Consider the following 13,702-nt stretch of genomic DNA (forward strand, 5'->3'; position numbering starts at 1 on the left):
GGGAGGGAGAAAGGAATGGAAGGAAGGAGGAAGGAAGGAAGAAAAAAAGGAAGAAAGGAGGAAGGGAGGCAAGAAATGAGAGAATGAAGGATATGGGATAATTCTGAATTCTGTGACCTAGATTCTACGATTCGCTCCAAAAAGGTAGTGCCATGCCAATGTAAGGTGTGTCTACCCCTCGCATATGTTATAGTGTGCATTCTGGGATGTGTTTGTTTGAAAGGGTGTCCGCAGTGTCCATGGATAGGTGCGTGAATGAAAGCAGATCAGGGCCTCCAGCAAACCAGTAGAATGGATGTGCGCCTGCGCGTGAGTTGTAGGGCAGTAAAGAATAAGACTTCGGGATAGTCTTCGAGAATCGCCTTTCCCCATCTCGGTGTCTTAAGATGGTGCTCCCTAGGCCACTTCCCTCTGACCGACAGCCCCTCCCTCCCTTGCCCAGTCCCCGCCTCCCTTCGCGGCGCACTTCCGCTTCCGGTCCCGCCTTTGGCGCGGAGCTGGAGCGTGATGGCGACCGGAGGCAGCGACCCTCGCGCTGGCGATGTGGAAGAAGACGCCTCGCAGCTCGTCTTCCCCAAAGGTGCGCCTGGCGGGCGCTGCGGATCCCGGGAGTGGGCAGGAAGAGTGAGCTCCTCACCCCCTATCCGAGGCAGTCCTCCGTCTCCGCTCGCCATCCCCGAGGCGGGACGGTCCCGCGGCGAGGAGAACGGACCGGGCTGAAGGAGACCCCGCGGTCCGAGCGAGGCGCCCTGGGGGGCGGAGGCGGGGACTGTGGAGCTGGTGCCCTTCCCCCGAGTCCGTGCTGTCAGCGCATTACCGAGCCGGTTTTCTGCTGATAAATGGGAAAGCGATGCTGGAAAAAAAGAGAGAAAGCCCATAAGGGGCCTTTTTTGCTGTTCTTCCCGAAAGACACTCCATCCCCTCGCCCCTGGGCTTTTAGCCCCGCTGCCCCGGGGTGTGCAATGCTTCCTTTCCTCCGGGGTCCCGAGGAAACCCCACCTTCCGCCCGGAGCCTCCCCTCCTCCGGGAATGCCTGATCTCTAGTGCATCCTGTCTGTATCCTGCTTGTTCTTAACCCCCGAATTAGCTCCTTGGGAGCATCTATTACTAGTAGCATATAGCAATGATAAAAGCACAATAATTTATGGTTGTTGGAAGCGTCAGATGAGACCATTGTAAAGCACTTAGCTCAGTGCCTGGCACAGAGTAAGCATTCTGTAAAGGTTAATTATCATCATTATTATTGTTGTATTAGAAAAATATCAGAAACAAAGTACTGATTACATGTAAATGCGATGATTTTATTAGTAGTTGTGAAGTCTCAAGACTTTGGACAAGAAAAATAAGTCCTGAGTTTCTGTGGAGGCAGACATGCAGTCAGCCTCAGATGCAGAATCACTATTTAGAAGCAAAATGTTGAATGATGTTTGTGCAACTTATATTTATTATTTCTCATTGATAGAATTTGAAACAGCAGAAACTCTTCTAAATTCCGAAGTCCACATGCTTCTAGAGCATCGAAAACAACAGAATGAAAGTGCAGAAGATGAACAAGAACTTTCTGAGGTTTTCATGAAAACTTTAAATTACACAGCACGCTTTAGTCGTTTTAAAAACAGGGAAACCATTGCTAGTGTTCGGAGGTAAGTGCCAAAGGAAAGTTATTTTGCCATTAAATTATATGTGCTATGGCCACCTGTGTTTAGAATGCTCTTACTGATGAATGTTTGGGCAGCTATGTGGCACAATGTATAGCGTGCCATGTTTAGAGTCAGAAAGACTGGAAGCTAAATTCAAATCTAGTCTCACATTAGTTTTATGATCTTGGACAAGTCATTTAACCCTTTTGCCTCAGTTTTCCCTCATTTGTAAAATGAGCTGGAGAAAGAAATGGCAAACCACTCTAGGATATTTGTCCCAAAAACCCAAATGGAACCACAAATTATTGGACACAACTGAAAAGCAGCAATGTTTCCTGATTAAATTTTATTTATGGAGCCTCCCTTCAGGACACCAGAGATCCAGTTTAGACAATTTTTTTAATTTAATTTTTTTGTTTTAAGTTCTGAACTGTCTCCCTCCTCACCCTGCATTAGAGAGGTCCATCATTTGGCACAAATTTGTAAATACTTATATTAAACCATGCTGTGTAAATACCTCTATTTACCAATTCTTTCTCTGGAAATGGATAGTACCTTCCTTCATGGATCCTTTATAGTTTATTTCATTCAGAAAACTTGATTGTTCACTTTTCATTATATCACATAAATCTTTTCCATGTTTTTCTAAAATTAACAAGCTCAGCTTTTTAAAAAAATTTCAGTAATATTTTATTTTTCTAATTACATGTAAAGATAGTTTTCAGCATTCATTTTTGTAAGATTTTGAGTTCCAAATTTTTTTTCTTCCTCTTCCCTAAGAAAGCAAGCAAGCAAGCAAAATTATACATGTACAATACTTTAAAATTATTTCTATATTAGATATGCTATGAAAAAAAAATCTGAACAAAAGGAAAAACTACAAGAAAAAAAGCAAGCCAAAAAAAAAAAAAAAGGTGAAAATAGTATGCTTTCATCCACATTGATTCTCCATAGTTGTCTCTCTAAATGCAGATGGCATTTTCTATTTCAAGTCAATTGGAAACACCTTGACTCACTGTCACTTAGCTGAGAAGAGCTAAGCCCTACCATAGTTAATTATCCGTAATCTTGTTCTTAATCATGTACAATGTTCTGGTTCTGCTCTCTTCACTCACCATCAGTTCACTTTTTTCCAGGCTTTTCCGAAACCAGACTGCTCATTATTTCTTATAGAACAAAGTATTTTCCATGACATTCATATTGCATAACTTATTCAGCCATTCCCCAATATATGTGCATACACTTAATTTTTAATTCCTTGCCACCACAAAAATTACTGCTACAAACATTTTTGCACATGTGGGTCTTTTCCCCTCTCTTATGATCTTTTTGGAATACAGACCCGATAGTGGAACTGCTGGATCAAAATGTATGCAATTTGATAGTTTTTGATAGTGTGTATTTCTAGCTTGTTCTCCAAGGTTGGATCAATGCACAGTTCTAAAATAGAGTATTTTCCACACCCCCTCAGAATATTTTTAATAGAGAACACTTGATATTATGGATTTGGCATGAATTTTGAAGTAACAAAAAAGGAAACAATAGCAAATAACAGCAAAATCTATGGTAGCCAAAAGGTTGTTTAATTTTAGTTCCTTAAAAAACACTGTTGCTTTTTTTTTTTTTTTTAATTTATTTTTAATACACATTGCTTTATGAATCATGTTGGGAGAGAAAAATCTGAACAAAAGGGAAAAACCATGGGAGAGGAAAAAAAAAACAAAAAAGAATTTAATATAGTATGTGTTGATTTACATTCAATCTCCATAGTTCTTTTTCTGGATGCAGATGGCATATTTTTATCTAAAGTCTATTGGGATTGCCTTGGAACTCTGAACCGCTGAAAAGAACCAAGCTATTCATAGTTCATCATTGCACGTTCTTGATGTTATTATATACAGTATATTTCTGGTTCTGCTTATTCCACTCAGTATCAGTTTGTGTAAATATTTCCAGGTCTTTTTTATAGAATAATAATATGCTATTAACTTCATATATCACAACTTGTTCAGCCATTCCCCAATTGATGGGCACTCCTTTTCCAATTCTTTGCTACCACAACAAAGGCTGCTACATGTAGGTCCTTTTCCCTCCTTAATGATTTCCTTGGGATACAGACCCAGTAATGGCACTGCTGGATCAAAGAGTATGCACAATTTAATCTCGCTTTGTGCATGGGTGCAGATTGCTCTCCAGAATGGATGGATCATTTCACAATTCCACCAACGATGCATTAGTGTCTCAGTTTTCCCATATTGCCTCCCTCCAATATTGGTCATTATTTTTTCCTGTCATCTTAGCCAATCTGAGAGGTTTGAGGAGGTACCTCAGAGTTGTTTTAATTTGCATTTCTCTAATCAATAGTGATTTAGAGCATTTTTTCAAATGACTAGATGGCTTTAATTTTGTCATCTAAAAATTATCTGTTCATATCTTTTGACTATGTCAATTGAGAAATGACTTGTATTCTTATAAATTTGATATATTAATTCATATATTTTTAAAATGAGACCTTTATCAGAAACAGTGGCTGTAAAGCTTTGTACTTGACATTTAATCTTGTTTCTGTTGGTTTTATTTGTGCAAAACCTTTTTAATTTAATGTAATCAAAAATGTGCATTTTGTCTTTCATAATGTTCTCTACTTCTTCTTTGGTCATAAATTTTTCCCTTTTCCAAAGACCCTTGTTTTCCTAATTTGTTTCTGGTGTCATTCTTTATGCCCAAATCATGTAACCATTTTGACCTTGTTTTAGTATGGATATGAGATATAGGTCTTTGCCAAGTTTCTGACATTATTTTCCAGTTTTCTCAATAGTTTTTGTCAAATAGTGAATTCTTATCTCAAAAGCTGTAGTTTGGGAGTTTATCTATTACTAAATTACTATAGGCCTTGGTTATTGTGTTGTGTATATTTAATCTGTTCCACTGATCCACTGTTTTATTTCTTAACCAGTACCAAATGGTTTTGTTAACTGCTGCTTTTTAATATAGTTCTGGATCTAGTACTGCTAAGCTACCATCCTTTGTATTTTCTTCATTAATTCCCTTGACCTTTTGTTCTTCCAAATTTGTTAACTTTTTTCTAGTTTTATAAAATAATTTTTTGGCAGTTTGATTAGTATGGCATTGAACAAGTAGACTAATTTAGATAGAATTGTCTTTTTCATTGTATTAGCTTGGCTTATCTATTAGCAATTGATATTTTTCCAGTTGTTTAGATTTGACTTAAAAAAGTCAAATTGTGACAAGTGTTTTGTAATTTTGTTTATATAGTTCCTCTGTTTAGCAGGTAGACCCCCAAATATTTTATTTTGTCTACAGCTATTTGAAATGGAATTTCTCTTTCTATTTCTTGCAGCTGGGTTTTGTCAGTAATGTATAGAAATGCTCGTGATTTGTGTGGGTTTATTTTTATCCTGCAACTTTGTTATAGTCGTTAATTGTTTTGAGTAGGCTTTTTAGATGATTTTCTAGAATTCTTTAAGTATATTATCATCTGCAAAGAATGGTAGTTTTATTTCCTCATTGCCTATTCTAATTCCTTTAATTTCTTGTTCTTTCCTTATTGCCAAAGCCAACTTTTCTAGTACTAGTATTTCTAATAGTGTTGAATAATAGTGTTGATAATAGGCATTCTTGTTTCACCCCTGATTGTGTTGCGATTACATCCAACTTCTCTTCATTACAAATAATAGATACTACTTATCATTTTAAGGAAAAGTCCCTTTATTCTTATGCTCTCTAGTGTTTTTAATAGAAATGGATGCTGTATTTTGTCAAAAGTTTTTTCTTCCTCTGTTGAAATTATCACTACTGATATGGTCTGTTTTGGTAATAGTTTTTCTGATATTGAACTAGCATAAGTCCCATTTCATTGTAGTGTATTATCCTGCTGATAAGCTGCTGTAATCTCTTTGCTAATATTTTATTTAATATTTTTGCATCAGTATTTATTAAGGAGATTGGTTTGTAATTTTCTTTATCTTTTTTGGCTCTTCCTGGTTTAGGTAACAGTACCATATTTGTGTCATAGAAGGAATTTGGCAGGATTCTTTTTTTTAAACTAGTTTTCCAAATAGTTTACATATTATTGGAATTAATTGTTCTTTAAACATTTGGTAGAATTCACTTGTAAATTCATCTGGCTTGGAGGGGTTTTTTTGGCTGAGGCAGTTGGGGTTAAGTGACTTGCCCAGGGTCACACATCTAGGAAGTGTCTGAGGCCAGATTTGAACTCAGGTCATTCTGACTTCAGGGCTGGTGCTCTATCCACTGTGCCACCTAGCTGCCCCTAGATTTTTTCTTAGGAAGTTTATTAATGTCTTGTTCAATTTCTTTTTCTAAAATGGGACTATTTAGGTAGTTTATTTCCTCTTCTGTTAATCTGGGGCAGTTTGTATTTTTTATCAATGATGCTGAAGAAAATATCTTTATTATGCTTTTTTTCTTCTATCTTCAATGAATTTATTCATGTAAAAACTTTAAAATTTTAATTAAAAACCTGTTGTTTTTGTGTGTGGTGATTAATGATGACTGCTGTTTAAGTAAGAAATGTTCCATTAGGTAAGGCTGATAGAAAAGTGTGCAGATTGAGGCAAGTGGGGGTCAGAAGCAAAACACTAGTGGGGATGGAAAGGGTGAATGGAGAGAGAAAAGTATAAAAGGGGAAAAATCGGATGGAGGGAAATACACAGCTAGTAATCATAATGGTGAATGTGAATGGAATGAACTCTGATAAAAAAGAAAGCAGAGTGGATTAAAGCCAGAATCCTATAATATGTTATAATATATTATGCTTCAGCTGAAGTTTAAAAAAAAAAAAAAAGGCAGCAGCAGCAGAGGTAACAATACTGATCTCAGACAAAGCAAAAGCTTTAAAAATAGATCTAAATAAAAGAAATAAGGAATGAAACTGCATTTTACAAAAGGATATCGTAGATATGAAGTCATATTAATACTAAACATAAATGCACCAAGTGGTATAGTATCCAGATTCTTAAGAGGGGAAGTTAAGTGAGTTACAAGAAGAAATAGAGAGCAAAACTATACTAGTGAGGATCTCAACCTCCCTCTCTCAGAACTAGATAAATCTAACTAAAAAATAAACAAGGAAGAAGTTAAAGAAATGAATAAAATTTTAGAAATGTGAGATATGAGAGATCTCAGGAGAAAACTGAAGAGACAGAAAGGAATACACCTTTTTCTTGGTAGTACATGGCACCTACACAAAAATTAACCATGCATTAAATGGGCACAAAAACATCACAATCAAATGCAAAAAAGCAGAAATAGTAAATGCTTCCTTTTCGGACCACAATGCTGCTTTGTTACTAATGGATATTCGGTGTTATTGGGTTTATTCTAATCACAGACGTTTTCTTCTCTCATCTTTCTCATCTTAGCCTTCTCCTTGCCAACCTTGACATTCCATATTGCCCATATAGGCAGAGGAAGACATTTGAATGGGAGGTCCTATGCCAACATTAACCACATGGGGACAGTATCTATGAAAAGGTTGCGTTCTTAGCTCTAAGATACCCTATAATGCCTACCCACACACACAATTTCTGGACTTTGAAAAACAATTTCAATAATATATTTTTTCAATTTCATGTAAAGTAGTTTTCAGCATTTATTTTGAGTTCCAGATCTTTTTTCCCTCTCCTCCCCTCTCTCCCAAGATAGCAAGCAATCCAGCATAGGCTATACATGTACAACCATTTGAAATATAGCTTCATAGTAGTTATGATATGAACGAACAATCAGTACAAAGAGAAAGATCACAAGAAAAAGTATGCTTCCATCTGCATTCAGTCTCCATAGTTCTCTCCCTGGATGCAAATGGCACTTTCTCTCTCAAGTCTTCAATATATACTTTCCAGATGAATGATATTATACTTTTTAGTTTTGGTTATGCTTTTTTGTTTATTTGTTTATATCGTACTTTCTCTGTTCAGTTTGTTACTCCAGAAAAAGCTCCATAAGTTTGAGTTGGCGTGTTTAGCAAATCTTTGTCCTGAGACAGCAGAAGAGGCTAAGGCTCTGATTCCAAGGTAAGAAAAATACAGGGCCAAGGAAACAATACATAATGACTATAACAGTGAAAATGAAAAGAAAAGTACAACGAAATTGAATGCCTTGTAGCTATAATCATCTAACTTGCTCTATTCCATCCCCAAAGTGTTGAGAAATATACATATCTCTTTCCATTGGATAGATGTGGAATTATGGGTATAAATTGTTGCATACTTACATCAGATGCCCTGGATGTGTAGATTGATTTTACGGAATTGTTTTTTTTTTTTTCTCTGTTTCAAGAGAAAGCTCACTGGGTATGGGAAAAGGAATAATGTATTCAGAAGCTAATGTGATATAAAAAATCATCAGTAAAACAACATAAATTATTAAATATGTACATATGAATTCTTAAATTTCCTTACCTCGTATTAAACTCTAGTGGAGATAAAGATTAAAAGAAAAATGAGGTTTTGTATCTAAGATTTGAAAAATGATTAATGAGGAAACCATTTATTATAACTAAGAAATAATCATCTTTAGGCTTAAATGAAAAGAAAGTAGACAAGTAGTGTTGAAAATTAGTATAGGGAAACTGAAAGGATGTAGAGTTCTTGAGATTGAGAAGAAAGCATCTTCATTGTCATTAATTGGTCATTTTGATTCTCTTGTAGCCTGGAGGGTCGCTTCGAAGATGAGGAATTGCAACAGATTCTTGATGATATCCAGACCAAAAGGAGCTTCCAGTATTAGTACCAGTAGCCATTCAGTGAAGGCAGAAGAGGAAATTTCCCAAAATTCTTCCGCAACTGAAAAGAACTCACATTCTTTCCAGAGACTATACAGAAATTTAGTCATAAAAGCTGGTCAAGCCTCCTGTGGACAAGGCAATGCAGAGTAGTCTTGCATCAACAAATAATTCAAACTTGTGAACAGTTGTGATTCTGATTGACTCTGAATATTTGAGATGTGGCAAAGTCCAGGAATGCCATTGAATCTTAAAGGGACTTTGGGATTATTTCCTTTAATGAAGGATTTTCATGTGAGGTAGTGGACCAGTACCTAGATGCTCCAGTCCCTTCTCTTCAAGGGAAATGTTTAAGGGTAAGAATGAGGTGGGAGAATTTAGTCAGTAAATATATATAGCATATTATTCACTACCTCATATCACTGAATTTGGCAATTCATTTATATTCACATTTCTGGTTTGAATTTCAAGCTTGTTTTGAAATATTATTGACCCAGATTAGAATATGTAAAAATAGCTTGAGTAAAAAGAAACTTGTGTCTCATATAAATGATGGAAGGAAAAAAATCAAAGTGATGAACCTATACCTGAAAGTTTGAAATTCTTAAGAAACAGAAAAACTGAACACCTTGTAGTCTTGAAGCACCATATAGTCAATTTGGCCAAAACTCAGAGGGAACGTCTGGCAATCTTGGGGCATCACTATATATAAGTTCAAAAGAGCCTTGATTTAGGAGGCCCAATTTGGTCTCTGGTATATCTTCAAGGCTGTGAAGTTTTAGAGCAGGAGGAAATTTGTGGGATTTACTCTTTTCTTACAGCTCTGGGAAAGGGTACTCTCTGAGTTTAAGTTAGTCTGTGATGCTGATTTTAAATGTCATTGTAGGCTTGAACATAATGCAGGAAGGTATTGGGGAGGACTAGAGAATGAAACTTGATTCTGGTTGGGTCATCACAATGAACTGAATTTGGGGCAGTTTTCTTTTCTAGCCCTAAGTTTCAGTATTGATTTCTGAAAAGTCATGCAAATATTTTTTGCAATTGCTTCTCCCACACCCTAAAATCTGTTACTGTAATTTGATCTAATGGTGGATTCTGTATTGGATGTCCAGTTAATTGTGCAATTCCTAAGAAGTAGATTTACTCTAGGAAATAAAATTATTTTTCAGTAAAGTCATGAAAGCCTGCATTTTATGGAGTAGTAAGGACTTTAAATAATGTCTTCTTTATATAGATATAGTGAAAAAACATTTCATGAAAACAGTCATTGATCTACTGAAACTTTGCATTTCTCTTAATGCCTACCACAGTGTCCTATACATAGTAGCTACTTAACAAGTTCTATAACCATAAGAACAAACACAAGTTTAATCTAGGTCAGTAGTTGTTATTTTGGTCAAGGCACAGTGTTCTTATATGAGAACCTTGGCACACCGATTAAGTTAGCAACAAAGTAGGGTTCCTAAGTATTTGGGCCTGAGCCTTGAGATTCCTCTGTGTTCTCTGGACTCTCTCTTCCCCCACTCCTGTTTTCCTTTCCCCTAGACTTTTCAGCCAATAGAGCTGCTACTGTGATTCCGATTATAATGACTGTTAAACTCCCACTGAATATATGGACTAGGTTAGGAAATGCTAAAATCTTTGAGTGTGTGGAGGAAATGGGCAAGGGGGGATAATATACTGATAAATTGTATAATTGAGGCCTGTAAACTTCGGATTTAAGAAGGTAAAATTTTGTAACATCTATCAATACCGATGAACCTTTTTAAAACATTGTCCTAAGTATGTATGATAAAACCAATCAAAATTGAAGTAATTAGGACTCATTCAATTGATTTTTTAAAAATTTTGATTTTAAGAAGACTTTGTTTTTTAAAGCTCATATCACGACTTTTATAAAACAGTTCTATAATGTGCCCTTGAGTCAATACCCATTTAACCCTATCTACTACATTTTTGGCACCTAGTCAAAAGATCTTTTGGGCCTGGATTTGGGAAGATTCATTTTCCTGTGTTCAAATCTATCCTCGGAAACTTATTAGCTTTGTGATTCTGGGAAAATTACTTAACCCTGTTTGCCTCAGTTTCCTTATTTGAGCTATAGAATGAAGTGGCAAATCCCAAATGGGGTCACAAAGTTGGACATGACTGCAATGATTGAACAAACAACAAACAAAAATAATCCTGATCTTTCTATTTACTATTTGTTTGACCTTAGACAAATCATTTCCATCTATAATTTTTTTTTGAAGCAATTGGGGTTAAGATCACAAGTTAAAAAGTATTAAATGTCTGAAATTAGATTTGAACTCAGGTCCTCCTGTTTCAGAGCTGATGCTCTATCCATTGTGCTATCTAGATGCCCCACTTCCACCTATCATTAAGCCTTGTTTTCTCTAGTTTAAACTGAGGATTTCACTTTCTCTATGTGCCCACAGAATTAGGATCAATAGGATAAAATATAAATTCTTCTGGTATTTAAAACTTCACATTCTGGCTTCAATCTTTAGACTTCTTTCATTCCCCCCTCACACAAACTCTGTAATCCAACCAACCTGGCCTATTTGCTGTTCTTCATAGATGGCGTTCATCATCTATGTATGCCTTTTCACAAACTGTCTTCCATATCTAGAATTGCTCTCCTATAGCCTATGGGCCCCACTGTTATTCTCAGGATGTTATGAGAAAGCCTATTAGGTCACTCAACATGTAGATGGACTCCCTGTGACAGACATGGAAGGACCTTGAACAAAGTCACATAGAGTATGGATGGATTAAGATCTGCATCACAAGAAGAAAGGGAAGGAGGAAAATAAATACTTGTTAAGTCCTGTGTGCCAAGTATTATGCATTGGAAGGAATTTTGCAATGAAATTAGATTCATTTGAGTATTTGAGAACATTGGACAGTGATAACTATTGATCAGGGTTATTGCCTGGGTTATTTAATTATGTTCATAAGATTGTTTGCCTTGGGAGAGAAGTGGATGAATATAAGCTACAATGCTTTTAGACAAACCACCAATGTTAAACTGAAAAAGGTGACTTATTCTTTATATATATGCATGGGTAATTTTTCAGCATTGACCCTTGCAAAACCTTCTGTTACAACTTTTCTCCTCCTTCCTCCCACCCCCTCCCCAGATGGCAGGTAGACCAAAACATGTTAAATATGTTAAAGTATATGTTAAACACAGTATACATCTCCTTACACTTATTTTGCTGCACAAGAAAAATCAGACTTAGAAATAAGGTAAAATTAACCTGAGAAGGAAATCAAAAATGCAAGTGGACAATAATAGAAGGAGTAGAAATGCTATGTTGTGGTTTACACTCATTTCCCAGAGTTCTTTCGCTGGGTGTAGCTGGTTCTATTCATTATTGAACAAAAGAACTGATTTGGTTCATCTCATTGTTGAAAGAGCCACATCCATCAGAATTAATCATTATATAGTATTGTTGAAGTATATAATGATCTCCTGGTCCTGCTCATTTCACTCAGCATCAGTTCATGTAAGTCTTTCCAGTCTCTCCTTTCTGAAATTCTGCTGGTCATTTCTTACAAAACAATAATATTCCATAACATTTATGTACCACAATTTATTCAGCCATTTTCCAATTGATGGGCATCCATTCAATTTCCATTTTCTAGCCACTACAAAGAAGACTACCACAAACATTTTTGCACATGTGGATCCCTTTCCTTTGGGATATAAGCCCAGTAGTAACACTGCTGGATCAAAGGGTATGCACAGTTTGATAACTTTTTGAGCATAGTTCCAAATTGCTCTCCAGAATGGTTGGATTCGTTCACAATTCCACCAACAATATGTCAGTGAAAGTGATTTATTCTTAAAGTAAACAGAACAATCCATTCCTTTGTTATGGTGGTTGTTCTGTTTTGCTGAGTTAATGATATTATTTGGAAAATAATATTAGGAAATGTAATATAACTTGGAAAACAATTGTTAATGATGCTATTACAGTGTTTTAGATTTAGAATCTGAAAAGAAGTTGAAGTGAAATTGAGATGTTTGGGAGAAAGTTTTAGAAAGATGGCAGAATAAAGCAGGAAATTTCCTGACTCTCCTAAATTCCTCCACAAACTATAAAATAAATGCCTTTTAATGAAAGAAATAGTTACAAGTCAGAATAAAGCAGTTGTCTGCCAAGACAATTTGGGAGGATATTTGGAAAAGATCTAATCTCCCAGGGTGAAAGCTTGGCCTGATTGAGTGCAGAGATACCTCTGGGAAGATATCACTGAATCAGCAAGTAAGAAGCCCTGGGAACATCTGGATAGGCCCCTTCTCAGCTTCAGGAACTTTCACCACAGACTGGGAATCTGACAGCTGGCCAGGGAAAGATTGAAGGGTTCTCTACCTTTGCTGGATGCTAGGCCTAGTGCACTGACTTGGCTGTAGGTGAGCAGAGAGTATATGCCAGTGAGTGCAGTCACAAAGGGTAGAGACTCTGCTGGCGTAGGAACAGTCCTTGGTTTGGGTTCCAGGACAAGGGTGAACTGAAGTTTGAAACCATCAAAGGGACTTTAGAAGAGCAAGATCGTTTGGGGGGACAGCATTGCTAGGAACCCTGGTCATAGTTCAGGTGTGGAGAAGAGTACTTGAGGTCAGGTTCTCAGAGTTCAGAAAATAACAGCCCAGAACACTTGAAGCTTGAGATATCCTCCACACCTTGGGGCTAGAACCCAACTTTAATATAAAGTTAACAGATAAGAAATGAGCCACTTAAAAAATTAATAAGCAAAAGAGAAAGAAACCAATCATAGCTAGCTACCAGAGTGATAAATAAGATCTGAGTTCAAACTCAGAAAAAATAGTGAAGTTAAAAGAGCTACTTCTATCTCAAAGAAAAGCAAAATGGTCACAAGCCCAAAAAAAGAGCTTTTGGAAGAGCTTAAAAAGGATTTTTAAAATCAAATAAAAGAAGTTCAGGAAAAATTAGGGAAAAAATAATACAAGAAAATCCATTTTTAAAATAAAGAGATCAAAAAACTTTACTCCTTAAAAACTTGAATTAGTCAAGAGAAACCCAATGACTTCATTAAGACACCAAGAAATAATAAAATCAAAAGAATGAAAAAATATAAGGAATGTGAAATATTTTATTAGAAAAACAATTCCCCTGGAGAAAAGATAAAGGAAAGACAATATAAAAATTGTTGAACTGACTGAAAGTTAATGATTTTAAAAAGAGTTTAAATACTATATTTCAATATCAGGATATTTGCCCTGAAATATTAGAATGAAAGAGTAAAATAAAAACAGAAAAAAAAA

At 36.1% G+C, this 13,702-nt stretch overlaps 1 protein-coding gene across 1 annotated transcript; it reads left to right on the forward strand.

Annotated features, from left to right (window-relative positions):
- The first annotated feature begins 487 nt into the window (after positions 1 to 487).
- POLR2D (RNA polymerase II subunit D) lies at positions 488 to 9,588 on the forward strand. Its single transcript, XM_051985678.1, has 4 exons — positions 488 to 580; positions 1,463 to 1,643; positions 7,601 to 7,696; positions 8,333 to 9,588. Exons 1-4 carry the CDS (start codon positions 508 to 510, stop codon positions 8,409 to 8,411), a joined length of 429 nt encoding a protein of 142 aa, XP_051841638.1. The 5' UTR covers positions 488 to 507; the 3' UTR covers positions 8,412 to 9,588.
- Positions 9,589 to 13,702: the final 4,114 nt, after the last annotated feature.

This window comes from Antechinus flavipes, chromosome 3, assembly GCF_016432865.1.
Source record: "Antechinus flavipes isolate AdamAnt ecotype Samford, QLD, Australia chromosome 3, AdamAnt_v2, whole genome shotgun sequence".
Classification (NCBI taxonomy): Eukaryota; Metazoa; Chordata; class Mammalia; order Dasyuromorphia; family Dasyuridae; genus Antechinus; species Antechinus flavipes.

Excerpts from the sequence above, each read along its gene's own strand:
- POLR2D (XM_051985678.1), top strand. The coding sequence starts at position 508 with ATGGCGACCGGAGGCAGCGACCCTCGCGCTGGCGATGTGGAAGAAGAC. Across the intron at positions 581-1,462 it reads GCAGCTCGTCTTCCCCAAAG|AATTTGAAACAGCAGAAACT; the intron begins GTGCGCCTGGCG and ends TCTCATTGATAG. Across the intron at positions 1,644-7,600 it reads ACCATTGCTAGTGTTCGGAG|TTTGTTACTCCAGAAAAAGC; the intron begins GTAAGTGCCAAA and ends TTCTCTGTTCAG.